Source organism: Aspergillus undulatus (genome assembly GCF_047715775.1).
Source record: "Aspergillus undulatus strain CBS 261.88 unplaced genomic scaffold BDV17scaffold_25, whole genome shotgun sequence".
NCBI lineage: Eukaryota > Fungi > Ascomycota > Eurotiomycetes > Eurotiales > Aspergillaceae > Aspergillus > Aspergillus undulatus.
In genome coordinates this window covers 296695-320969 of record NW_027396629.1, presented here as the reverse complement: position 1 = coordinate 320969, position 24275 = coordinate 296695, and the positions used below count along the sequence as shown (strand labels likewise).

The following is a 24275-nucleotide window of genomic DNA, read 5'->3' as shown; positions in this document are numbered from 1 at the left end:
CTATCCGGGGATCTGGCAGCGCTGACAGTGGAGATCATGACGCCGTTCGGTAAATAGCCAAAATCCCCAGTGCCGTTCCCCGGATACGGCTCGGTCTCGCCAGTGCCGACTCCGCGCCAGAGTAAGCTTCTGGTCAAGGGTTGGCAAGACTTGATCCTGCTATAAGCTAGACTGGGATTGGGCCACGCGGGGTTATCCCGAGGCCAAATTGGCAACTGCCGATTGGGATTCCGACTTGATTTGTTCGTGCGCAGCGTTGGCAATGCTTATAAATGGCTTACTCAAGCCACGTCCGGGCATGACTGTTTTTGCTCGAGATGTAGCTAGGGCTTGGAAAATCTTGTGACCCAGTCGCAGCACTGCAGAGCATGGATATCTAAGTAGATTTTTTTTTTCTTTTTTTCTTTTTTTTTGTTTTTTGTTTTGCAGAGATCTCGGCCTTTTCACCAACAAGAAATGCATTAGAAATTTACAAGGCAGCAAGACGGCTGCAAGCTTGGGAGACAACTCGGGGTCGTGGGTAGCTAACGGGGTAACCTCTGGACGGTGGCCGAGAGAGGATCATGAATCAACAAAAGGACGCGTCTACCTATCCTTCTTGGACCTGCCCATGCTTTGGCTTATATGTAGCAACGACGACGAGAAATCGCTTCATTGAGAAGCAAGAATGCATCAACTTCTAGTCTCTATACCGCCCCGTCGCGCCTTCGTCCTCAGCCTTGATGTCCTGGAGAAGGTCAAACGTCGCATCTTCCTAGAATGGTTACATGGCTCATGTACCTATCGGGGAAGAAGCGATGGTAACGTGCCGTGAGCTCAGCCTCGGTCGCTTCTTCTTCATGCCTGGTAGTCGCATGCCCTTGCGAGGTACACTTGTGGATTGATTCAGTATCTTCTTAGCCCTTGACAGGTTCACCGTCGCCGCCAGACCCAAGCCGCTTCAACGAGAGTCCTTCTAAATATCGGTAGTTACGGAGCCCGTAACGAATAGTAACCTTAGCGACCTGGAAATCCCGGCCCCAGCGAACGCCTGTCGAGGTCGGGTTCTCCGACTTCCCGCGCAAGCCCGGTATCTTGTCCCAAGCCTCCGGTACTGAGTCGATTCAGTGGTAATCATGTGCTCTTGACGGGGAAAAGGGATATAATTTGACGGAAATACAAACTGTGAATCTTCATCTATGCAACTGCCGACCACCTGCATGCAATTTTTCGCCGAGGTTAGGTCTCCATTAGGTTAATGGCTGGTCAGCTGAAGTCGGAAGGGCCAATCTTAAGTGTGTCGATGCCGAGATATATGTGGTACCTAGCTATGTCTGATACTGAGAGCATTGACTGACATGTAGATATCTAGTACATACGGTCGCAAGATGGGCAGGGACATTCAATCCATCTGGGATGTCGTCTCTCTGGGGATATGATGCTGTGTACCATGAAGCGCAGCTGAGATCTAAAGACGGGCGACGACTGCCGAGTCAGAGTAAGGTACATATGGGTTGTTAATGTCTTGACGGCGTCGGGGTACTGTCACTTAGGGTTGACAAGGTGCTTTGCTTTTTCGATGCAGGGTGCGACCGCGACCAATTAAGGACGTGAATATGATGCGACGAGTCGTGTTCGTGATACAATTAGATTATTAGGATTAAGCCTCATCTATAGAGCGTTTACCGAGTCCTCCTTAGTCCCTGATCATGTTCCTGGTTGCTCTCGCAAGTCCCAACCTCAACATACAAACACTGCCTGGTTCCCAATGACCTCACTCTATCAATCGATCACATCAATTAGCATCTTCAGAAAATATATATATATAAAAAAGGCCGGATATGAAGGAATAAAATACCATATAAACCAAATTCCTATACACAACCCTCCAAGTCCCGTCAACCTGCCGCTCCCAAGAATCCTGATACTGCCCATGCGCCGTCGCAACTTGATCACTCAATTCCCCCCTCCCAAAATGCGCCGCCGTATAGTACGTTACACTCCTTGCATGCCACGGGCCAATCACGTCAATAAGCTGCGTCCCAAGACTGTGCTGTGTCGTCACGCACTTCAGGCTTTGACCTAGAGTTTCCTGGATAGACGACAAGGGCGAGAGAACGCCCAGGGGCGCGGAGTAATTTGCGACGGCGTCCTCTGTGAAAATCCGATCGAGCGCGGCAAAGTTCTTTCCGTCGATGGCGAACGGGTACAAAGATAATGTCTTGCGGATTGTTTCGGTTGCGAGGGAGTCGACGGTTGACGGGGGTGAGAAGAGCGTTGGCAGGTCGTGGAGGGGGATGGGGGCCGTGTCGGTGTCGGTGTCGATCGGCGGATTCGGAGTTGGGAATAAAAGGCCTAAGATGGGAAAGCAGAGGCCGAGGCTGAACTGCCAGGACAAAAGCACGAGGGAGGAGAGGAGATGCATGGTGTGCTCGATTTGAATTGACAGGTTGACAACTCACAGGTCACATCCGATGGATGTGTTCTTTCGATGGCGATAGTGCCGGGGCCGGTTGCGGTTTTCAAACTTCTATGCCAAGTTCTTTCTTTTTTCTCTCCTTCTGAATCCTGGTTCTAGGCCCCGCAGCACTGCATTGGCTCGGGGTTAACCCAATAGGCGTAGACGAAACCCTAGATGGAGCTAAGCAGGAGTGGCAGGGGGGTGTATGTTTAGCGCCAACGTGCCGCACATATGACAGCTGCCAGCTAAACTCTGTCGACACTGGGCTTGCCGCTGTTAGTGTCCACTAGCAAGTTAAATGTCGATTTAGTGTCCTTCCGCCATCTGGTTGGCGCACAGGGGCTCCTCCACGGGTCCTAGACGGGCCCTCGTACGTGATAATGCACAGCTATCTCGCCGTAGAACAAGGCGAGACCCTAACTCGCGAATTACAGCGCTTATCGATTACCTCGCTGCTATGGAGCGACTAAAGATCGTCCTAGATCGTCCTGCAATCGTAATTCAGACACCATCGTCGTGACATACAGAGCAATACAGCGAAGCTTCCCGCGCTCGCCGGCGGATTGGACCATTTCTTTCAATTCGTGATCCAAAACCCAATGCTGTTGTTCAACCAAGGTGACTTCCAGCAGTAAAGACCTGAAGACTCAATGTTTGGAGGCAAGTGGCTTCTTAGTTTGTCTTGGGTTTCGTGCTCGCATTGATAGCCCAAAAGAACGGAGAGCCGATAAGCAGCCGCAGCTTGGTGAAATCGGCTATACAAGGACAAAATGATTTTGAATCTGGTTCTGGAAGGGAGGATGGCTGGCCGGGGCCGGGCCTAGCTTCGACTGCCTCTTCCGCAAGGTCAAGATACTTGAGGTGATCTTTTAGGTGACGGAGCATAGGCCACAGGAGCTTATACAAGGGAGACCCAGGTAGTGTCTTCTCAGGCTCCTCATGAGATGTGAAGTGTAGTGAAAGCTGTCGAAGCCGCTTTGGCGCCTTGGATATGAGCACATATTGAAGATGGTTGGAATGAAGCTCCGTTATCATGAGCGTTCAATACCGCTCTCTTGTTCTCCTATACTCCCGCAATCCCAGTAGCCTACTGGAGCAACGAGCTCCTTCAAGCGGGGCAGGCGATGATAAGGGTAAGTGTCCGAAATTCCCAAATCTGTGTCTTAATTCATGCCAGTCGACCCAAGGTTTCCGCGATAAACTCTTCGTCTGACCGTGAGATTTTGCAAGTTCTGAAACGTGAGGCAGGACTAAAATGCGTGACTGATTCATCTACCCCTGCACACTGCACAATGCATGGAAAGAAAGAGTCAGTAATGCTCATGTAGTAGTTAAAACGGACAAGCTGAGGGCAATGTGTCAGAATCAAAGCCAGCAACGGACTGTCATAGTAAGCAAAGTCATCCCATCTGAGATCATTCCTCGGTCCGCCGTATTCATAGCGATATGTTGGGTCACCTTATCCAAATCTGCCACCAAGAAGCCCGTAGAGACGCTCCTCCGCCTGATACTTCAAGTCGGTGCTGTCAAAGCGGCCACCCCGAATGCTGTTTAATTGGGCTTGCCTTGCTGCATTGTCAAAGTATGGCTTGTTTTCCCTGTATAGACGTTTAAGAGTCGAAGCCAATTGCTCGGGATCATGCCCACGGTACTCCCTGTCTCGAATAGCGGTCATCGATGATTCACGTACTGGCTGTGCGAGATTTGAGCGTTCAATAATGGTACGTAAAAAGTACCAGAGTTTAGGGAAATTGCAACCTGAAACCCTCATAGTCGAAGCGATAGTAAAGAATCGGCGTGAAGAATTGATTAAAGCCTCGGCTCACGAGACATAGACTGGCGAGCACGGAGCCATGCAAATTTGAGTAAGGATCGAGAACGGGGTCAGCACCAACGATCATCTCAAGGATATGAAGCCATATCTCCGTTGGCAGCTTTTCAATCGGACTTTCCGGAAGGGGATCAACCCCTCTTTCCTTATACTGAGCTGGCTTGCCGGCGAGCTTGTCCCAAAGGCGAAACATTTTGCGAGTATAATATAGATGAGCGGATAGGCAGACGCTCGCAAGATTGTTGGGACAGGTGACTGACTCCAGGGATACTAAATATGTTAAGCAGCAAAGGCTTCATTGAGCGGTGCCGTCGGGGATCAAAGGCGTCTTTCAGCATGTTTCCTGTGTGAAAGGGAGTTGTTCCAGGTTGAAAGAAAAAGTGCGACAGTTTTTGGGAATTGGTTTTATTGTTTTGTCTCTTATCATGTTGTTCATGAGTTTCATTGTTTTGTGGTTTGGGGGTTGTGTCCTTCCAGTGCGCTGGAGAGTAGACGGGGTGGTTAGCTGTGTTGTTTTGAGAATGGGAACTTTGGTTGTGGAGCGAACCATTCCTTATGATGAAATAAACTACGCAGGGAGACAGGAAATCGTAAGGCATGGTTCGAAAACTTTATCGGAATGTTCATGTATTCATATATTCTATTCAAGACATATCAGTCGACGCCGTTCATATCTCTTAAATCCACATGTAGATATCTGCCCCGCAAAATCAAAAGCCGAAAAAGAAAATGTTCTACCGAGGAAAGGATAACGCATGACAGAAAAACAGCCCCTAGGTTGAATCTGCCTTGGGCCGGACCTCCAGGTGGCTGAGGTCGTGGGCTCCCTGGAAAGTCTCTGTGATCTCCTCAAGGCAGCCCGCAGCGGCGGCGAAGAAACCCAGGAAACTCTTGCTGGGTGTGATGACTCGGCTCAGGTACTCTGGGTGGAACTGAACACCGACGTACCACCTGTGGTCCTTGAGCTCGATGACCTCCATTCGCTTTCCAGATTCGTCCTTTCCGATGAAGGAGAGACCAGCGTTTTCCAGTGTCTCTACCAATTCTGGGTTGACTTCGTAACGGTGACGGTGACGCTCCCAGATCTCCTTCTTGTCGCCGTAAAGCTTACGGAACTTGGACCATTCTGTACCCTCCTGGAACAGCGTCGGGCGCTTGCCGAGTCGCATGGTTCCGCCCATCTTCGTCTTGTCGATTTCCGGCATGTAGACAATGGCGGGCTGTTCGCATTCTTCGTTGAACTCGGCACTGTCCGCCTTGGTCATGTTGCAGATGTTGCGGGCGTATTCGATGACGGCGACCTGAAGACCAAGGCAGATACCGAGGAAGGGAACGTTCTTCGTACGGGCCCATTCGGCACACTTGACCATACCCTCCGTACCCCGCTGACCGAAGCCACCCTGTTCATGGCGTTAGAGGAATTTGCGTAGGACGTAAAGTAGACATACCGGAATAAGGATACCGTCTGCCGTTGAGACGGAGTGCCAGGCCTTGTAGTACTCGGCGGGGTTTACTTGTTGGTGGTCATCCTCCAGGTGAGAAGACTCAACCCAGACCAGGTTCAATTTCTTCTGGCAGTGCATAGAGGCGTGTTCCAACGCCTTTGTTACACTGAGGTATGAGTCGTGCAGACTCGTGTATTTACCGACCAAAACGATCGAGACAGTGTCAAAGACATGGTCTTGGCTCATTGCCAGGCCGTGCCATTTCTGCCACATGACTTTGCCCAGTTCGACATACTTGGGATCAATGTGCAGAGATCTGATTTCGAGAAGGTCCTTGATAGTGTTCAGGAACCCTTGAGTTTCGAGTAGAATGGGGACTTGGTAGGTTGTCGACACGTTGTGAACGCCGACGACCTGGTCACGTTCGACTTGACAGGTCCCGGCGATCTTGCGGATGGTGTTCTCCTCCAACGGAGTCTCGCAGCGACAGGCAATTAGATCCGGCCTGAGACCACCGCTGCGAACGTCGCTAATGGCGCGCTGAGTAGGTTTTGTTTTCTGTTCCGAACCGATCAAAGGCACGTAGCTGACGTGAATCTGAAGGAAGTTGGCCTTTCCAACGCGTCGTTGGAGTTGGCTCATAGCTTCGACAAATGGAGCGCTCTCGATATCACCGACTAGAAACATGATGTTAGCAATGTTCACTAAGCACGTAGAGTGCATCCGCTTACCAGTTCCTCCAAGCTACAGGCAGTAGAGATCATGGTTAACCCAAGCTCACGCCGGCTTCCGCTACAAGCTTACCTCAACTGTATCCTGTTAGCAGTGGAAATTGAAATATACGCGCGAAAACATACTGATGCAGACGTCTGGTTCCCTCCCCGACTCATCGATTGGAACCCTAGCGACCCTTTCAACCCACTAACAACTGTTAACCTAGTTTCGAGACACGGGTGGATGGAAGACTGACGTTCTGGATCTCGTTGGTAAGGTGCGGTACAATTTGCACTGGCCGAGTCAGCCCCATGAAAATCAAACACAAACAGTCCTGCCCACGCACCCGTCTTTCCCAGGTAGTCACCCCGACGCTCCTTCTCAATCACATGTTGGTAGATCTTCCCTGTTGTGATATTGTTATCTCTGCCGAGGGTGACACCGAGATACCGCTCGTAGTTTCCCAAGTCCAAGTCGGCTTCACCTCCATCGTCCAAGACAAAGCATTCTCCGTGCCTTCGCGCGTCAGCTATGCGGCCAGGTGGGCAGGTCAATCGCGGGATACTAACTCCAGGGGCTGCACAAGTTAGCAGGGAAGTCCCTAAAAGCCAATAGAAAGAATTGAAAACCCACGTTCATAAGACCAGCATCGGGATTCAAGTAAGGATCGATCTTGATGCTTGACACGGACAAGCCAGCAGTTTTCAGGAGCAAACCGCAACTACTGGCGATGATGCCCTTTCCGACACCGGAGATAACACCACCAGAAACAAGGACATACTTCATCTTGGCGAACGAAAGACTCAATGGCGGCCAGCCTGGGGATAAACCAGGAAGGTAGAAAAACCAAAAAAACTCGAGACGCGGGGCCGATAACTGTAAATTCGTTGACCGCCTGAAAAATATGCGGCAGAACTAGACCCGCCGGTGGGGAGCTGCCGCTTTGAGGTTCTTGGCGCCTGAGATTCCAATAGTCAACACGTGCCTGAGAGCAACCTCCTCCTTTTCACTTACCTTAGCATCCTGCCCTGCTTGCTATTTGCATGTTGTTTCAACGCTGTCAGGCAAGCCAAGCCCTTCCATCCTCTGCCTCAGAAGCACTTGGCGAGAATAGCCTCTTCTAGATCGAACCATATTCCTTGCGAAGCATCAGAATGAACATGTTCAAAGGTCTCTTTCACAATGGCAATGCCCAATGGCCCTTACCAAAGGCTTCTTTGTCTCGGTATCAACCCCCTGACTAGCCCTGGATGTTCTTCCTCGATGAATGACGATGGTAGGGGAATCCGTTCATGCACAAAACAAACAGCTGCGACTCGGCCTCAATCCATTTCTTAGGGCCGACGAAGACTAGAAAGCCCAGGGTTCCCTTTGGGTCGTATTTCATCTTCAACTACACTCATTATTTCTTTATTCAGTGTTGCTATGTTCTTGATGCTTGTTTTCTTACTGCTGCTGCTTCTATCTAAGCAGCAAGGAATCTCCTCATCCAGAGTCATCTCCAAAGACTCAAGTGCACAACATTCCATCTTCTTGATCTATACTTTCAGCTCTCTTGTCTTATCAATTGGCCTCCTTCTGCATCAATATTTTCGGGTCCTCATCGTACTCGCGAGGACTTCTTGCAGGTGGTTCAAAGCAGGGTGGCCTCTTCGAAGACCTTCACCGCGTATCTCCCAATTTGTCACCCAACCTCGGCCTGGGCGAGGCCCAGTACAACGAAGTGCGGAGGTTCTTGCTACCAGACAATACTACTAATGAAGGCTTGGGCATTCCTTCGCTAAGCGTCATTGAATGGGGAAGTCAAGGGTTTGTGCTCAGGCGAGGACGGCGGAGGTGGTGGGCTGGCTAATAGTCTGTTTCTTAGCGGATCTGATGGATTTTTCGAGGCAAATATCTGTGAAGACTATCTGGGTGATCGTTTCGGCGATCTCGGGCTGTAAGCGTTCGACTATCTCAAGTCTGCCCTTCTAGGTCAAGGAACCATAGTCCGAAAGTCACCAAGCCGCGGGACGATGCTGATTGCCACCGATAAGCACCTGAATCATATGTACCCGACACATCGCCAGCAGAGAGACCGAGGAGAGGTTGCTCGATGAAGCAATATAATGGACTTGTCAAGCCTGCCGGAAGATTCTCACAAGCTTACAACCTGGGGCTGTGGGCATCGCCAGCTTTTCAACCCCAAGGACCGAGCAAATCCATCCAGGTGTTCGAGCTACCAGCCCTAGAACCTTTCGATCCAACCCCCTTCATTGGAGCGACTTCCTGGACCGGGATCTTCAAGTCGCCGTAATTGCCCATGCCGAACTTTCCCGACCATGGGGCAAGGGTCTCAAACTCCCATACCCCATGATGGTAGAACTAGCCGCGGTTGAGAATATGTACCGTGTCAACGAGCATGAGCCACAGGAGAGGACATGGGTTTCGAAATTAGCGTCTCTCATTAGTCGACCGAGCCCTACATTTACTACCACCTCCCCCCGTTTCGGGAATGATCCTGGTTGGCTTCTTTACTGCCCTCGTTCCCGTCGCAAGTCGCGAGGATATCCCGGGGATCCGGTGCCTTTTTTTTTTTTTTTTTTTTTTTCGCAGAACGAAGGTCAGAAGGAGCTTATGAAGATTCGGGATACGCTTATCCCGCAACGGATCCCTAATTAAGGATGTTGAGATGGTCAGAACGTCGCAGTGCTATATCGTCTAGTTAAGAGGGAAATGGAGCACTCATGGTTCATACCTTAGCGGAGGAAGTTAGTTCTCTAGGGACTTTCCCTTCCCTTCAGTATTACCCTCAGACAAGGTGTTATCGAATTAATCCTTTTGTTACAGTAACTTTGAGATTTTTTTTATGAGAAAATAAGGAAAAGAAAAAAAATCAATAAAAATAAAAAGGGAAAATCTTTGTGATCTTTCTACTCAATCATTACCATGTTCATTTGCTGTAATCCTACTGTAAAGAACTTTATGATATTCGCAAGGTTTGCGACTCCTAGATATATTCAACAGTGCCTTATATGTCACAAGAAGATAGTAGGGCACCAGCTCCATTTCATGGATTCTGACAAGTTCCACGACCCAGATTAAAATATATCTTGACCCCGAGCAATATCCCAAGTATCGAACCTCCGCGCACCCCCATCCCCATCACGGCGTTTACCAGCCTCGAATGCCCTGATTACCGCGCCGCGATCGATGACCCCGGCCCGAGCAAGGTACTCCCCCTCCCTTATCCGCGCCTTGGTAACCTCCTGCCTAGTCCTCGACCGCACGGCAGAGTGAATGCTTTTGCAGATTCCTTGGCCCGGGTACGCTACGAGACCCAACGCAGCTTGAAAAAGGCGACCACGTCAGTGTCTTGCAGAGTCTCAAAAAGGCAAAAACAAAGAATTTGAGACAACATACCAGACCCAACATGCACTCCAACACCAACAGCCCCCTTCGCAACCCCCTTCACCGCACCAAGCGCGCCCTCCTCCTTCGCCCCCTTACATGGCTGCGTGACCAACCCGGAAAGACCATCAACCATCCCATGCGAGAACGAATTATACCCAACCACGAAACCCGATTTCCAGTCCTTGACGGGCCCATGGCCCTTTGACTCCTCGCCGTAGAGACGCGGGACGGCGCGCAGACCCTCGGCTGTTGCGAGGGGAATGTCAACCATCACGCCTTTGAAGTATGAGGTTAGGAAACGCCCGATGCTTTTCGCGGATGCGCTGGTTATTGTGGTTGTTGCTTGGAGGGTTGTCGGGGTTGCGGTTGGGGTGAGGGAGGGGTTTGAATCTGAGTTTTGTGTAATTGGATGCTCGGTTGAGGTGGTTTGGGGAGGTGAGCTTAGTGATCTGGGAGTTGCAGACTTATCCAGACCCAGAGATGTTGACGGTCGTCCTCGGTCGCGGTGTAAATCTTGATACTCTTGGTATGGCCTGAGGAAGATATCGGCCGTTGATTTGACCATGCTCGTGCTGGTACCGATGGCGGCAGATGCAGCGCCTGTGAGGGGATCCCAGCGTCGGTTTTCGATTATAATGGGTTTCGGTTCGTAGCTATATGCATTATTAGCCTTTGGCTCACGGTAAGATTCGCAAGAATGGCGACCGATCTTACACCTGCAGATTCTTCTTGCTCAGCCGTAAATGTTCCACGAGTATCTGCGCCGCCAGTTTCGACAAGCGCATTGCAGGCGATTTACAAGTCCAGGTTGTCGCTTGGTCCGGTAGTAGATCACACTGCACCCGGTCAAGGGGTAGGTTTCGATGGAACGAATCAACGGCGGCCCTGACTCCCGATTCATGCTGCATCTTCGAGGCAATTGTTTGTGCCGCGCGCTGTGTTTCTGGTTGCAGGCAGAATTTGATAACCTCTGTGAGGTTGGTAGCGTTTACGGTCCGATATGGTATTGGCTTTGAACCTGCGCCGGAGGATGCGACTAAATTACCCCAGAATGGTTGACTGTATTATCGAGTTAGTAAATATTCTGATAGAAGTTTAGGTCGTGGGTTATTGTCTTACTCTCCGAAGAACGGAATTATGGCCGTGGGACGACCGTATCGCAGGCCGCAGGCGGTTGTCCCGGCACCTCCGTGATGAACCACGGCTGACACACGCTGGAATAACCATTCGTGAGGACAGTCATCGACGTAATAGATGTTGTCGGATGGTTCTCCTCCTAGCTTACTCCAGCCGCGAGAGATGATGGCCCGCGTTCCTGCTAGTCGAATAGCCTCCAGGATTGTTGCCGTGAATTGTTCTGGGTTATCAATCACAATGCTGCCGAACCCGATATATACGGGCGGGGGTCCGCTTGAGAGAAACATCTCAAGTGATTTGGGTGGTGAGTAGACAGGAGTGTCGCGGAAGAAGAAGCCACAAACGTCTGAGCTTGTGAGTACTGGCATTATAGAAAAGACGAGATTTGTACGCACCGATATGCGCAGGCCAATCGGCCGGCTTCGCCATCAAAGCCGAAGACCAGCAGTAAGTAAACGGAACCTTTAGAGTCTCGACTAGCATTGGCCCCTCGGTAACCGGGACAAACTCCAAGCCTAGCTTCGAGCGCCAGCCGTTAATGACATCCCCAAGCCTGATCTCGTCTGTGAGAACGATTCCTAACGCGCAATGCAATCAAAGAGAAGGACTTACCCCTGCCACGTCAACCACTCGACAACACCATACGAAAACCAGTTCGCAACCTCTGGACTCGTGCCTTCATACCTCAGATTCGCCAACGGATGCGGAATGGCCCTCGTGCTACTCCACGGCATCGTGAACATTAGATGCAGTGGCACACCTAGGGCTTGCGCACAATGCACATGTGCAAAACTCGGCGGATTCGCAATAATCACCTCTGCTACGAAGGGTTTTCCCGATATGGGGTCATCTTCAATGCATGACTTCCAGCATCCATCTAGCATCGCCGCGACCATCTCTCGCTTCCTTTGGACCTCGCCGGCCCGTAGACTCTGGAGCTGTGGGATTAACCCTGGATTCTTGACCATATATGCCATCAGTTCGGCTGGATCGCCCCCAATAGGGTAGAATTCTAGCCCGGAATCTCTGACGAAACTGGCGAAGACATCATGTGTTGCGAGACGGACCCGATGGCCGTGCTTTTGTAGCTCGTTGCCTAGAGCGATAAACGGCTGTACGTCCCCGCGGCTGCCGACTACCTGGATCACGATATTGAGGCGGACTGGGAAATGGATTGGAGGGGCCGCTGCGACATCCTCGTATGGAGGTGGTGGACCGAGAGGCTGGTCTACCTCAGCGGGTGCTGTACCGATGAGCTCCGCGACGACCTTGCAAGCTTTTGAATCCAGATTAACCTCGATGCGACCGTCGTCTGTTGCCAAAGTGTTAGCAATTCCCGTGAGATATCGATTGTCGGGGATTAGCAATGTACCTCTGACCCTGCTCCCCCCTGGGATCAATGATTTTGGGTATGTATTCATCCTCCAATTAACTGACAGCAAGTAGTCGCGATTATGAAGAGAATATTCACATCACTATTCAGGGATCAAGCCCCTATATGAATCCTGTCACCATGGTTTTCGAGGATTTAGGTTATCGATTATTGAATTGGTGGGGCGTCGTACTCGTATACCCTTCCATGCATGGCAATTGCGGTCTTCTGACAACTCTCGCCTCCAAGCTTCGACAGCAAATCCTTGCCACAGGGGTTAATGAAGTCATTGCACATCTTCACTCGATTGCATTGGTTCGATGAATAAGTTACGAGACTTCCCCCTAACATCTTGAGCGCCCTTGGCGAACAAAATATTCCCGAATCGCCGCGATTTCCCATAAAAACATTGTCGTGAACTTCAAGGGATATCCACACTCTCAAGCAAATCGGCATAACGATTCAACGACCTCCCAATCAAATTAACAAGCTCATAAATATAGTCCGCGGTGAACAATCGCGCCCAAAGTCTCGTGACAACCGCACTCAAGCGAGTGTTATTAGCCAGAAGCCACGATCGTGACACGCCATGCTGAGCCTCCATGACCATCTCAATCACGAACTCAAGAAGCTTTGACTCCTGCTCCGTCAGCCTGGGCTGAGGGTTCGCCACCGTCGCAATTTCCAGCCATTTCGCTAAGAGCACAGCGCATTCGAGTGAGCAGAGGGCGTATTGGTTTGACCAGGATACGACGAGCGTGCGGGCAACGTAGTTAATGCCGAGTTTTATGGGTGTGCTCAGTGCATGGGCGCAGTGCAGCGCTGCGCGGGTTAAGCGGTCGCTTCGCTGCACCGATAGGTTCTGGCGCAGAGATCGGGCTATCTCATCTGGGTTCCAGGTCTGGAGACGCCGAGCGGAGCTGAAATCGGCATTGAGTCGAATATAAGCCAGTCGTAACAGGGCTGTTGATGTAAATGAGATCGGGCCGTTGGGGTTGAAAGGATCTATTGATGACTCCTGGTTGCGCTCCCAGCATTGGCACCAATTCTCTAGCGCTTGCTCCAGCGAGGTTATTTGAGCCGGTGATAGCGAGCTTCCGCTGGTGACAGGAAGACGGCACGCTTTTTGAATTAGCCATATATTTTGGATGGTGGCGTGAATCAGGACATAGCCTCCCAGGGAGGTGAAGCTCTCAAGCTGGCCTGCTGCGCTTGGGGTCCGGATGAATAGGGAGTTCAGGGCGTCCTGTAGCCTAGGGCTTCCGCGACCATGCTGTCTAACTTCCATCCACTCACTAGCCGTAGCAGCTGTCCACTCCTTCTCTGTGCAGGGTAAATCGAGTGTGATCTCCTCGGTGAGAATCATGGACGGTAGGTCGAAGACAATTGTATGAATGCCGAAGAAACAGAACACGATGAGCTTCAATCTTTTCGCGCTCTCATTCCGGATCCAGCTCTCCCACGACCCATCTTGACGAGGAAGCTCATTTAATCCATGTTTACGAAGTAAAGTCTCCATTAAGCTGCGCAGGTAGAGAGCTTCGTAGTGAGGTGGGTAGTGCTCAAACCAAGAAGAGACTGAGGTTAACATAAGCAGTGACTGGACTGTCTCCAGAATGTCTTGGCTTTGGTCTTTGGTAGATACTGCCTTGGGCTGAATGGCACTATTTTCGGTCCATTGAAGATCTCGGCGTATATGCTCCAAGGTGATAGATTTAGCTACCTGAAAGAGGCTGATGCTCGTCTGGTGCTCTCGACAATACTGCGCCCCCAGGCTAGCCATCGATAGAATAATATGCAGAGGGCATGTTTCAATATTCAATGTTGGGATATGAAGAAACGGGTAATGATCGTGATATCCATTCAAGTACCCCGTGAGGCATCTTGAAAGCGCATGCCGCGATGGAATGCTTTGGTCTGGAACTACATTGGCGTAATCACGAAGCTCGCTGACGATTCGATCGCGGCATTGCGTCGTTACCGCAACTGGAACCTTGGGTGGACGAGCTCTGTGAGGGGGCTGGGATTCCTCCAAGTGCAGGGATGGCAGTTGCGTCCCATGGCGAGGAAGCACTGAACTGCGAGGCGTTGCAACACCGTCATGGCCAAGCGTCGAAGGGTACTCCGACCCAGAGTCAAATTGTAGCGGAGGAAATAGCGGCAGCGGTTGATAGGTAGGTGAGTACGGATGACTGGGCAGAGGTATACTGTCTAGAAAAGACGTAAAGTCATCACCTTCATACACGAAAGGTTCGCTGAACGGTGTTTCCTCCACTGCCGGTGCTGCAGGGAATGGTTCATGTGTTGCAGGTAAGAGATGTTGCCTTTCGGCTCTCGTGGAGGGGAATGGGTGGTCAGCTACAGCAGACGCGAGCACATTGAGGCCATCAAACACTTGCTGAGTGGACGCTGTGGGGTTCGGTTCTGGTGTTTGGGGAGCCGGGGACGCACTGTGGGCAAGGCGCAGATGCCGGGTCAACAAATCCTTTCGCGTGAAAGACTTCTCGCATTGATCGCAGCCAAATGGCTTTTCCTTGGTATCTGAGTGGAGTCAGCAAATTGATTATTTTAATGGAGAAGAACGTGGTCAAGTACGCGATCGTTCGTGTCGTTGTAGATGTTCAAGTCGGGCAAACCCGCGGTCACAGCGACCGCAGTGGTACTCGCGTGTTGCTCTTTTCACCATTTCAGTCAAAAGACAATCACCGACGGCAATGATTCTGCATTTTGAGCTGGTTGGTGCTGAAATCTAGTTTATTACACTGGACAGCGAAAAGATGGAGACTACGGGGGCGGATGCCCTCCATACCGTCACCAACCAATTATGGTATACCCATCACGTGATAGGTCTCAAGCCGCTTAGTCATTAGTGTAGCTGCCCGAGGCCACAACATCGACCCAGCGCTTGATCACCTAACGGTCCAACTTCAACATGGCGATATATCGCAGCAGCAGTGGCTCTTTCTATCCCAGAACTACTAGAAGCGCTTCTTCTACATCTAGATATTACCGACCTTCTTGTTTCAGCCCGGCGCGTCAGCAAGCACTGGCTGATGATCATAACTGAATCCACGCACCTCCAGCAAGTTCTCTTCTTTAAATCGAATGCTCCACCTACAAACCCTATCAAGCATATAAAACAACCCCAGATGATGAGCCCGATTTATATCCAAATGCCTACCGGAGAGATATTGTTGCGTTCTTCAATCCGCTCTTGCGCCGGCATTCCGGTAATGTTTCCTTCAATCTAAACGGATGTGGCAACTTTCACCAGGCAAACTACTTTTACACCGATCTACCTTGGTGGACGGATGGCCGATATGATGAGGTCGGGATTAGGAATGAGACTGATAAACCCCAGCTTTATCGCCGTCGAAAGGCATTCACTCGGTCCGGTGCCAGCTGGCTTCGTATGCTCGTAGCTCAGCCAGCGCAGCCAGCGCTCGGATATGTACGGTCGACTGAGGGCGCATGGATATCTGTTCAAAAGGGGTACATAGACGAGGGTTCACCGGCGAGAGCTCGTTTCGGCTGTCAGATATTGGTCTTCGGCTCGGTCTTTTGTATGATTTCGTTCAATATCACGCAGGTCACCATGGCTATGCTCTCTGGTTTAGAGTCGTGTGGGGAGACCATATGGCCATGGCTACGGGCCGGAAAGTGATCAAGTAAGTGAAGAGCTGCTGCGGACGTAACTGCTTTCGATCATGCATTTTGCAGCCAAGATTTCCGACTCCAGTTGGGGAAGTAGTGGAGGTACTCAGAAGACCACGGTGAACTTCTTGGATATGATCACAGGGAATAACAAGCCCGGACGAGATGAAATTGAATCAATCGACTGGCTTATGTTCGTTGATAATGTCCATATTCTTCTTTCGCTCAGCCTCGCTGTATTCCTCCTGGCCTTCCAGACACCCACCTCCTCGTCCTCAAACCACACCTTGCAACATCCCACGCCTATATAATGGACTTTAATAGCCCACGCCTCCTCCCAAGTCAGGTTGTAGATTAGGACCTTTTCCGGTGGATCTCACTCGTCTTCCACTTTTGTGGGCCCATTCAATCTCTGGAAGGGATGCGAGTCCGGCGAACTCCTATACTTTTCGCGGCATTATAACGTCGTCTGCCAGGATTGGGATTCGTGGAGACACGTAATCACGGCGGGCTTCAAGGTCATTCCAAGCGTCCGCTGGCCCATGGGTAGGGCTTCTTGTCTTTTAAGGCTTTGTCACGTTCGAACTTGCTCTGGCTGATCAGGAATGCTACCCTTTTGTCTTGCCCTTCTTAGTGTTCGATTCTCAATTGCGCCGACCATCTGTCATTTAGGTTGTTCTGGTCCAGAGGTCCAGCCATGGTTGCCGATAGGATTTTGCGTTCAGAAATAGAGTTGAGTAGGCTTGTTTGTCTTTCTTTTGAGGTTTCTGTGGAGGTAAGGTGTGATGGTATTGTTAGAGAGAGAAAGAATGTCGAGTGTGCGTTGATGGTCCAGTGACCCTATTTTATGAACCCGTTCGCGTGGAAGGCCAAGCATTTATTGAATGGCATAGAGTGTCTGCCGTATCATGAGTCCACTGATTAAGACTCCGTCTTCGCTTAGCCCTCAGCGCTCTCAGGGTTCGGTTCATGGTTTAAAGAAAAGTATGTATCTTCGGAATCTTTATCCGAGAAAGACATTGAAGGCTTGATAACGAACTGCGGTCTTTGTTGAGCACCGTGAGTTGGATGGCGCATTCGGCAATGGGGTTCAGGAGCTCATCCTGGAACAGAAAGCTTTCCGGCGATATCATGGGTTTCGTTTAGAATGATTCTATTTGAAATGGTACCTGCTAAGACAAGGACGGCAATTTCCTTGGCGTCCGTAGTCTTCTGCTCGGTAGGCTTGCCGGTTCGTGCCCGTGCGGTTCACAGTGCACAGTGCACATGTTGGAACATGGTGATGGCGCCGAGGTTGTCGCCAGGAGCGTGAAACTCGAGTCTCAGGGCAACCTGAAACAATCTTTCGTAAACTTCATTGTCGGTCCCGTCTAGGCCAATCTCTCCCATGGTTATCACCGTCACATAACGTCAGTCAAGGAGTGCACAGGCGCTGTTCGAATCGAGCCCAAAGCGATAAGCGTTGGAGACCGAAATGAATCGGGAAAGAGTCGCGAGCGGTCCAGGGCTGTGGGTGTGGGTTCGCACGCGGATCTCAAGTGAAATGCGCACCATCGTCATTTGCATCACGAATCTCTGCAAATCATCGACTTAACAGTCAGCGAAATACCAAGAACATGGAGGGGAAAAATGACAATCACCCCAGCTTAGGCGGGACAATACCCCGCCATCTCCCCCAGATTGGCGACCAGTCCCGCGAGCCAAAGCTGAAGTCATTCCTGGAACTGTCTGTGGAGCCCCGTTCGCCGCTGAACCTTGTTCCATTATGCTTCAACCACCAGGCAAAATCGGACTTTGGGTGGGATGCTCACGGGGTTGAGAGTGGACGAAGGAGGGTGAGGACTGCGACTGGCTGGTTGTCTGGATAGCACAATGACCGAACGACTGAGCGCAGGCTTGGTTCGTTCGATTCAAGTCCTCTGAGGCGGATGACACTAGAATCGCATCTCGAGTGTGCCTGTGCCGTTGGGGATCCGAGGTTCGTCGATCCTGTCGGCGGGGGACCTATTGTTTCATATGCTTGACCCCTGCAGCGCTCTGGGTTTAAATTCGTTGCATCGCCCTGCAGCTGCAACTCGGACTTTACGCTCTCCCCTCTTGATCTATTTCTTCGTACACTCTCCTTTATAGCTTCTTCATACATACATACATACATATATATATATTTTTTCACTTTCAGAACTCTCCACTCTCAAAATGGCTTACGTCGGTCACACTCCGCCTGGATGGCTCGGAAACCTCTCCGCGGAACAGGAAGGGAAGCTCCAGCAGATGTGGAATATCATCCTCGTCCTGCTAGATGCTGCTTCACTGGGCGCCCCCGAGCAACCGATTGATTCGCAGACCGGCGAGGCTGGAAAGTCACCAACGACTTTGGCACGAACCGACACTCTGGTTTCTGCCAGCGGAAAAAGCGCATTCACGGCACACCTAGCCCAGACTCTCAAAGAGACAGGCTTGACCACCAACGAGATCAGGTCGATCAAGGACATTCTACATGACACTACCGCGGAGGAGCTGCGCGCCTGCCTGCTGAGCACGGCGAAGAACGACAACCCGGACGGCTTGCTGTTGCGCTTCTTGCGCGCCCGCAAATTCGATGTCGGCAAGTCGTTCAACATGATGCTGCGATCGATGCTGTGGCGGATCAAGCAGGTTCGAGTCGACGAGAAGGTCCTGCTTAACACTGAGTTGCACGCCCTCAGGGAGTCCCAGGACAAGTCTAACCCTCATCTGGCCAAGGAGGGTGAGGGCTTCCTTGCGCAGATGCGCATGGGCAAATGCTACCAGCACGGCACTGATAAGCAAGGCCGTCCGGTTGGCGTGGTGCGAGTGAAGCTGCACAAGCCATCCGCCCAGAGTACTGAAGTTATCAACCGGTTTATCCTTCACATCATCGAGTCTACTCGGTTGTTACTAGTGCCGCCGGTTGACACTGTGGTATGTCCATTCATCTAAGAGTCATTTACTTTGTTCTAACTGCTCAGACCATCGTTTTCGACATGACGGGTTTCTCCCTCTCTAACATGGTAAGTATCTTGGTGGTGTTTAACAAAAAAAAAAAAAAAAAAAAAAAAGCTAACGGCATCAGGAATACGCGCCCGTCAAATTTATCATCGAATGCTTCCAAGATAACTACCCCGAATCCCTCGGTAATATGCTTATCCACAACGCCCCCTGGGTCTTTTCCGGTGCGCTCACCCCAAGCAGCCCAAACCCCTCTCATTCTGACCCCATACAGGAATCTGGAAAGTCATCAAAGGCTGGATGGACCCAGTCATCGTCTCAAAAGTCCACTTCACAAACAGCGCCAAAGACCTCAGCCAATTCATCGACATGAACAAACTCCCCAAAGAGCTCGGCGGCGCCGAAGACTGGGAATACAACTACGTCGAGCCCGTCGAGGGCGAAAACGCCCTGATGGAAGACACCGCGACCCGAGACGCCCTGCAGGCAGAGCGCCTCAAGATCGGCGAGGAACTCCTCCAAACGACATCCGCGTGGATTAAAGCTGGCGGCGAGAAGAAAGCAGACGACGTCAAAGACCTCCAGGCCAAACGCGATGAAATCATCGAGCGCCTCCGTGTTAACTATTGGAAGACGGACCCCTATACCCGTGGACGGAACACGCTGGACCGCACAAACGTTATTCAGTCTGGTGGTAAGGTTGACTTTTACCCCACTGGCGACATCGACATCGCACCCCCCGTGGCTGAACTCAAGAAGTTGGAGATTGAGCATGTTGAGCGGAGAGAGGTGAAGGTGGCTAATGCGGCGTGAATTTAGTTGATGGTGTCTAGATATAAAGGAGTGGTTCAAGATGTTATGATTCCCATGGTTTGTTTGGATGTTTGTACTTGAGGCTCGTTCTTTATGGTTTTTGGCCTCGACTTAGTTTATAAAGTACCAGTAAGATACATAGCCATATTGTCGATCTGAAATCTTCTAAGATATACAATGGATGCGGGACTAAGTAGACCTCTCTAAGCAAACGTCAAATGGATGGAAAGAGCTATCTACCGTCTCCTCCAGGACTGCTCAGCGCTCCTGCTATATTTGGGCAGCTTGGATTGTTTTAAGGAAGGAGCGACTGAGCTCCGGCCACCGCGCCTTCCCTGTTTGTCAACTAAAGCCTACTATCTAAGTGAGAGGGGAAGGAACGATGTGCCTTCGGTTCTGGATCCTAGACCTTAAAGGAAGGAACGATCAGCTGCCGCTACCAAAGATCAACCTTTCGCTTCGGCTCATCCCACCCAGAACAAAATCACTTCCAGTCTTGGGATGCCGGAACACGTTTCCCGTACGGATTGAGCACTCAAACTTCAAGTACCCCGGACTTTTTTTTTTTTTTTCAGAACGCAATGATGCTTTTCCGCTAGAACCGGCAAGCGAACATTTTGAACCCAGCCCCAGCCATTCCCCTCCACAACACACGCTACTCGATCTGGTTACGAACGATCTGCCAAAGTCACCACGCTTGGATACCACAAGGGTTTGACTGCAGCCTCTGCGAGAGTGATGTCTCTTCCATTCGCGTGAAATTCGAGGCTTAGCTGATCGTGTGCGCTGTTGTAGATCGTCGATCACAGGGGGCTTGCGAACTTCCGTCATTCGCAGCTGCACAGCTCGCAAGCCTGCAGCTGGCAGCCTTGCTTTTGACCTTCCAATGCTGTTACCTACGCGACCTTCTCGGACACGTCGTGGTTACTCCCAGTAGAAGAAACGGATCAAATAACAGCACCCGTGACATGTCGCGATAAAGGGATTTGATTGGAGCAGCGGGCATTGCGTCTCCCAAGAGCTCCGCTTTGGATCCTCCTCCATCACCTTCACGACAAGAGCTTTCAGCTTTCCGGATTTTCCGCCATGCCAAGAAAAAGAGAAGCTCAATGGATTGTCTGACTTCACCTTTCTGGCGCGACATGGCTTACAACCACTTTAGCAGGGATCAACGTGCGAAAAAATAGCTGCTGGATTGGCCGTTTCTGGGGCCGCAATCTCCGCAATCAAGAGCTCGGAACGGGTAGCCAACACATCCCAATCAGGTTTCCCGCTGGCTGCATGTGTCTTGCTGCCAAGTCCGACCATGCGAGATAAGTTCCTGGCTACTGCTGATGCCGATCGGCATAAATACCGGCGACGATGGCACCCTGCCCTCTCATTTTCTCCAATTGAGCTCAGCTTTCAGTCAAATTGAGTCGACCGGGCCAAGATGCATGCTCTTTCGCTTCTCCTCGCGGCCGGCGTTGCCGTCGCTTCCCCTGCCTTCAAGCCGTGTTCGCCTGCGGTGACCAACATCCAGGTTGGTCCGCGACCTTTCTGGCTCGTCGACCAGATGGACGACAGCCCGCTCAAGGATGAGCTCGAGTCTTGCACCGAGAAGCCCATCGACCATGCGCCCTTCTTCTCCATCTCCCACCGCGGCGGCCCGCTGCAATTCCCCGAACACAGTCGCGAGGGACTTTACATGGGGGCGCGCATGGGCGCAGGTGTGCTGGAATGCGACGTCGCTTTCACTAGCGACCGTCAACTTGTCTGTCGCCACTCGCAGTGCGATCTGCACACCACCACCAATATCCTCTTGATTCCCGAACTAGCAGAGAAATGCACGACTCCCTTCCAGCCCGCGACGGAGACTTCCGAGGCCACGGCCAAATGCTGCACCTCGGACATCACCCACGACGAGTTCCTCTCGCTCTGCGCAAAGATGGACTCGTCTAACCCCAACGCCAAAACCCCGGAGGAATATCAATATGGTGGCCCCGAATGGCGCACTGCGCTCTACGACAACTGTGCCACCACCGTCGACCACAAGACCTTCATCGAAATAACAGAGAGCTTGGGCCTGCAGTTTACCCCGGAGCTCAAGACCCCCGAGGTTGAGATGCCTTTCCAGGGCAACTACACACAGGAGGCCTACGCCCAGCAACTCATCGACGAGTACAAGCAGGCGGGCATTAACCCCTCGCGCGTCTGGCCGCAGTCTTTCCTCGAGGATGACATCTTGTACTGGATCAAGGCTGAGCCTGTCTTCGGTAAGCAGGCTGTCTACCTTGACCCCCGCGTCGATACGGTGGCCGGCTACCACCAGGCTGTTGCCGACATGGAGAAGTTATACAAGCAGGGCGTTCGCATCTTGGCGCCGCCCATTTTCGCGCTGCTCAACAGCACCGCTAGCGGCGAGATCGTTCCCTCGACGTATGCAAAGACTGCCAAGAAGGCTGGATTTGACCTCATCACCTGGTCGCTGGAGCGCTCTGGGCCTCTCAAGCAGGCTGCTGCCGAAAGCGAGTACTACGTCTCGACCATTGCGGACGTTATCAAGGGCGATGGCGATATGTACCGCATCGTCGACGCGTTGGCGCAGAAGGTCGGCGTCAAGGCCATCTTCTCCGACTGGCCTGCCACAGTGACCTACTATGCCAACTGCCTCGGGCTCAACTAATCCATTCACCAGGACCTAATGTGCGCCGAGATATATATATCATGAAGCAATAAATGTATAATAATGATTCGATACAAATAGAGTCTCCCTCGCCACATGACATCACGACTTGCCTATATATAACCCCGCACCTGGCCCCCCCAACGGCCTTTTTACCTCATGTCAAACCCCCCACACTTACTTCAAGCCAAACAAATAAAGCACCAACAGGTGAAAGAAAGGCACCATGTACGCTCTCGTTGTTAACTCATTCAAAACTACCCCCGCCGTCCGCCGCATCCTTCCCTGCGCCTACTACCACCCACAAGCCAGCCTCTTCCAAAACCCACAAGTCCACTCGACTGCCAAAGTCGACCAGTTCCATGTCGCCTCTTCGTACCCAGACGACGCGGAGGTCCCGCCTACAATGACACGGCGACGCACCTCCGTCCACGCTACGTCTCAATGGGCGGAGACGAACTCGACGCAGAGTGAGGCTGATGTATGTCCACGTCCTCTTGTCTTTCATTGACATATTCGTGAGACTTTAATGAGCGTACTAATATCTCGTCTGCTAACAGGTCAAGGCTGATCGGGGCGAGGCGGCGAATCCGGAAGAGTTGATGAAGTATGAGGAGCCGACGATGGACGAGATGTGAATTGAGATCGGATGGATTCAGGTGGATTTTGCAAAAGTGGGTTCGATTGTTCTTAACCTCACACGAGGCTGTTGATGTGACAAATTATATCTGTATCTTTCTCTATCTCTTCTCTGCCTCTGTCTTTGAAAGGATGTGTTTCTTGATTTTTTAATTATGTGTATGTAACACTATCATTGGGCTTTCGTTACCTGAACATGCCAATTTTGCTATTATGAATACATTTAATGACACTATCAACCTACGGTCGACTCAAGTCCCTAATAATTCGAAATCCGCTGCAGCCATTGTTTGACTGGCACAATTCCCTCGCCCACCTTGACAGTCCCCTCGCCGATCCTCTTCCGCTCAGCAGAATCATACGCAGGAACATGCAGCATCTCATGCTCTGCCTTGCAAACCTCTAATTCGATAGAGCCATCTCGCATCTTGTCCCTTGTCCAAGCACCGCCGGTCGAACTGGACATATTGGCAGACCTTGCAGATGTAGAAGTCATCGGCGAATGTCCACGTGGTGCCGCCACCATCACAGTAGTTAACCATGGGTCGGTCCCTTGAGCTCGCGGTTACCTTCCTCGCGGTTGGGTGCTGAGCCATCGACGGCCTCGGTGTCAGTGTCATCGCTGCTATATGAGTTATCAAGGACCTTGCTGCAAGGGCATCTGTGTCCGCGCACGCGAACATAAAATGTACCGCCAGGTCATTGTATGCCTCCCAGTCATTTAGAGGATCATCGTCCGAGAGCAGACAAAAGTTGAGCTTGTATTCCCGGGCAGTGGCAGCAGTTTCTAATGTACTCTAAACGGCCTATATTCCTACCCCTCAACCTCCTCCAAGACCTTGACTGCTTTTTGGTATCCCTTTATCTCCCTTAATCTCCTAATGTAGTCCCATAGTGCCGGGTAGCTGTCTCTCTCAAGCACCCTGACCTTCTTTAGAATAATCAACGGATAGCTCATCAGGATATCCGCGGCCGTGAATTGTGTCCACGCTAGGTATTGATGTTGCTCTTTCTCTCTCTCTTTCTTTCCCAGGAGTAGTATTATTCGTAACTAACTGATCCTCCAGAAGCCCAGGTGTGTCTTGAAATTCGGCTGGCAGCACTCCTTCTTCACGATGCTGGGGACAATGCCGACCAAAGGCTTCGGGAAGAACGGGGGCGAGGATTTCACCATTTTCATCCACCCACATTATCAGCCCTACCTA

At 51.3% G+C, this 24275-nt stretch overlaps 7 protein-coding genes across 7 annotated transcripts; 3 read left to right on the top strand and 4 right to left on the bottom strand.

The window, feature by feature from the left end:
* Positions 1-1379: 1379 nt before the first annotated feature.
* BDV17DRAFT_263930 (nuclear transport factor 2 family protein) lies at positions 1380-2441 on the bottom strand. The gene is made up of 2 exons (XM_073757954.1): positions 1838-2441; positions 1380-1758 (listed from the first exon to the last, which is right to left on the bottom strand). Exons 1-2 carry the CDS (start codon positions 2402-2404, stop codon positions 1720-1722), a joined length of 606 nt encoding a protein of 201 aa, XP_073615460.1. The 5' UTR covers positions 2405-2441; the 3' UTR covers positions 1380-1719.
* A 2482-nt stretch (positions 2442-4923) lies between these two features.
* BDV17DRAFT_263928 (putative CTP synthase) lies at positions 4924-7243 on the bottom strand. The gene is made up of 9 exons (XM_073757953.1): positions 7064-7243; positions 7000-7007; positions 6777-6946; positions 6687-6724; positions 6574-6637; positions 6521-6525; positions 6448-6460; positions 5720-6393; positions 4924-5671 (listed from the first exon to the last, which is right to left on the bottom strand). Exons 1-9 carry the CDS (start codon positions 7214-7216, stop codon positions 5045-5047), a joined length of 1752 nt encoding a protein of 583 aa, XP_073615459.1. The 5' UTR covers positions 7217-7243; the 3' UTR covers positions 4924-5044.
* Positions 7244-9510: 2267 nt separating this feature from the next.
* BDV17DRAFT_298527 (glycosyltransferase) lies at positions 9511-12381 on the bottom strand (the record flags this gene model as incomplete). The annotated part of the gene is made up of 7 exons (XM_073763711.1): positions 9511-9758; positions 9833-10476; positions 10538-10882; positions 10943-11306; positions 11356-11513; positions 11573-12272; positions 12333-12381. The coding sequence occupies 7 exons, from the start codon at positions 12379-12381 to the stop codon at positions 9511-9513; spliced, it is 2508 nt and encodes an 835-aa protein (XP_073615458.1).
* A 186-nt stretch (positions 12382-12567) lies between these two features.
* On the bottom strand, positions 12568-15018 carry BDV17DRAFT_298525 (transcription factor domain-containing protein; the record flags this gene model as incomplete). Its single annotated transcript, XM_073763710.1, has 2 exons — positions 12568-14873; positions 14928-15018. The coding sequence occupies 2 exons, from the start codon at positions 15016-15018 to the stop codon at positions 12754-12756; spliced, it is 2211 nt and encodes a 736-aa protein (XP_073615457.1). The 3' UTR covers positions 12568-12753.
* Positions 15019-17966: 2948 nt separating this feature from the next.
* BDV17DRAFT_93828 (CRAL-TRIO domain-containing protein) lies at positions 17967-19853 on the top strand. Its single transcript, XM_073765378.1, has 4 exons — positions 17967-18926; positions 18974-19015; positions 19078-19177; positions 19228-19853. Exons 1-4 carry the CDS (start codon positions 18183-18185, stop codon positions 19764-19766), a joined length of 1425 nt encoding a protein of 474 aa, XP_073615456.1. The 5' UTR covers positions 17967-18182; the 3' UTR covers positions 19767-19853.
* A 1045-nt stretch (positions 19854-20898) lies between these two features.
* Positions 20899-22544, top strand: BDV17DRAFT_93804 (glycerophosphodiester phosphodiesterase family protein). Its single transcript, XM_073765376.1, has one exon. It carries the CDS (start codon positions 21199-21201, stop codon positions 22429-22431), a length of 1233 nt encoding a protein of 410 aa, XP_073615455.1. The 5' UTR covers positions 20899-21198; the 3' UTR covers positions 22432-22544.
* Positions 22545-23183, top strand: BDV17DRAFT_93810 (uncharacterized protein). The gene is made up of 2 exons (XM_073765377.1): positions 22545-22912; positions 22992-23183. Exons 1-2 carry the CDS (start codon positions 22658-22660, stop codon positions 23067-23069), a joined length of 333 nt encoding a protein of 110 aa, XP_073615454.1. The 5' UTR covers positions 22545-22657; the 3' UTR covers positions 23070-23183.
* Positions 23184-24275: the final 1092 nt, after the last annotated feature.

Coding starts and splice junctions, on each gene's coding strand:
- BDV17DRAFT_263930 (XM_073757954.1), bottom strand. CDS start 2,404: ATGCATCTCCTCTCCTCCCTCGTGCTTTTGTCCTGGCAGTTCAGCCTC. Junction 1,759..1,837: donor ATAGGAATTTGGTTTATATG/GTATTTTATTCC, acceptor ATCGATTGATAG/AGTGAGGTCATTGGGAACCA.
- BDV17DRAFT_263928 (XM_073757953.1), bottom strand. CDS start 7,216: ATGAAGTATGTCCTTGTTTCTGGTGGTGTTATCTCCGGTGTCGGAAAG. Junction 6,638..6,686: donor TTACCAACGAGATCCAGAAC/GTCAGTCTTCCA, acceptor AACAGTTGTTAG/TGGGTTGAAAGGGTCGCTAG. Junction 5,672..5,719: donor CAGACGGTATCCTTATTCCG/GTATGTCTACTT, acceptor CGCCATGAACAG/GGTGGCTTCGGTCAGCGGGG.
- BDV17DRAFT_93828 (XM_073765378.1), top strand. CDS start 18,183: ATGGCTTACGTCGGTCACACTCCGCCTGGATGGCTCGGAAACCTCTCC. Junction 18,927..18,973: donor TGCCGCCGGTTGACACTGTG/GTATGTCCATTC, acceptor CTAACTGCTCAG/ACCATCGTTTTCGACATGAC. Junction 19,016..19,077: donor GTTTCTCCCTCTCTAACATG/GTAAGTATCTTG, acceptor TAACGGCATCAG/GAATACGCGCCCGTCAAATT.
- BDV17DRAFT_93804 (XM_073765376.1), top strand. CDS start 21,199: ATGCATGCTCTTTCGCTTCTCCTCGCGGCCGGCGTTGCCGTCGCTTCC.
- BDV17DRAFT_93810 (XM_073765377.1), top strand. CDS start 22,658: ATGTACGCTCTCGTTGTTAACTCATTCAAAACTACCCCCGCCGTCCGC. Junction 22,913..22,991: donor CGACGCAGAGTGAGGCTGAT/GTATGTCCACGT, acceptor GTCTGCTAACAG/GTCAAGGCTGATCGGGGCGA.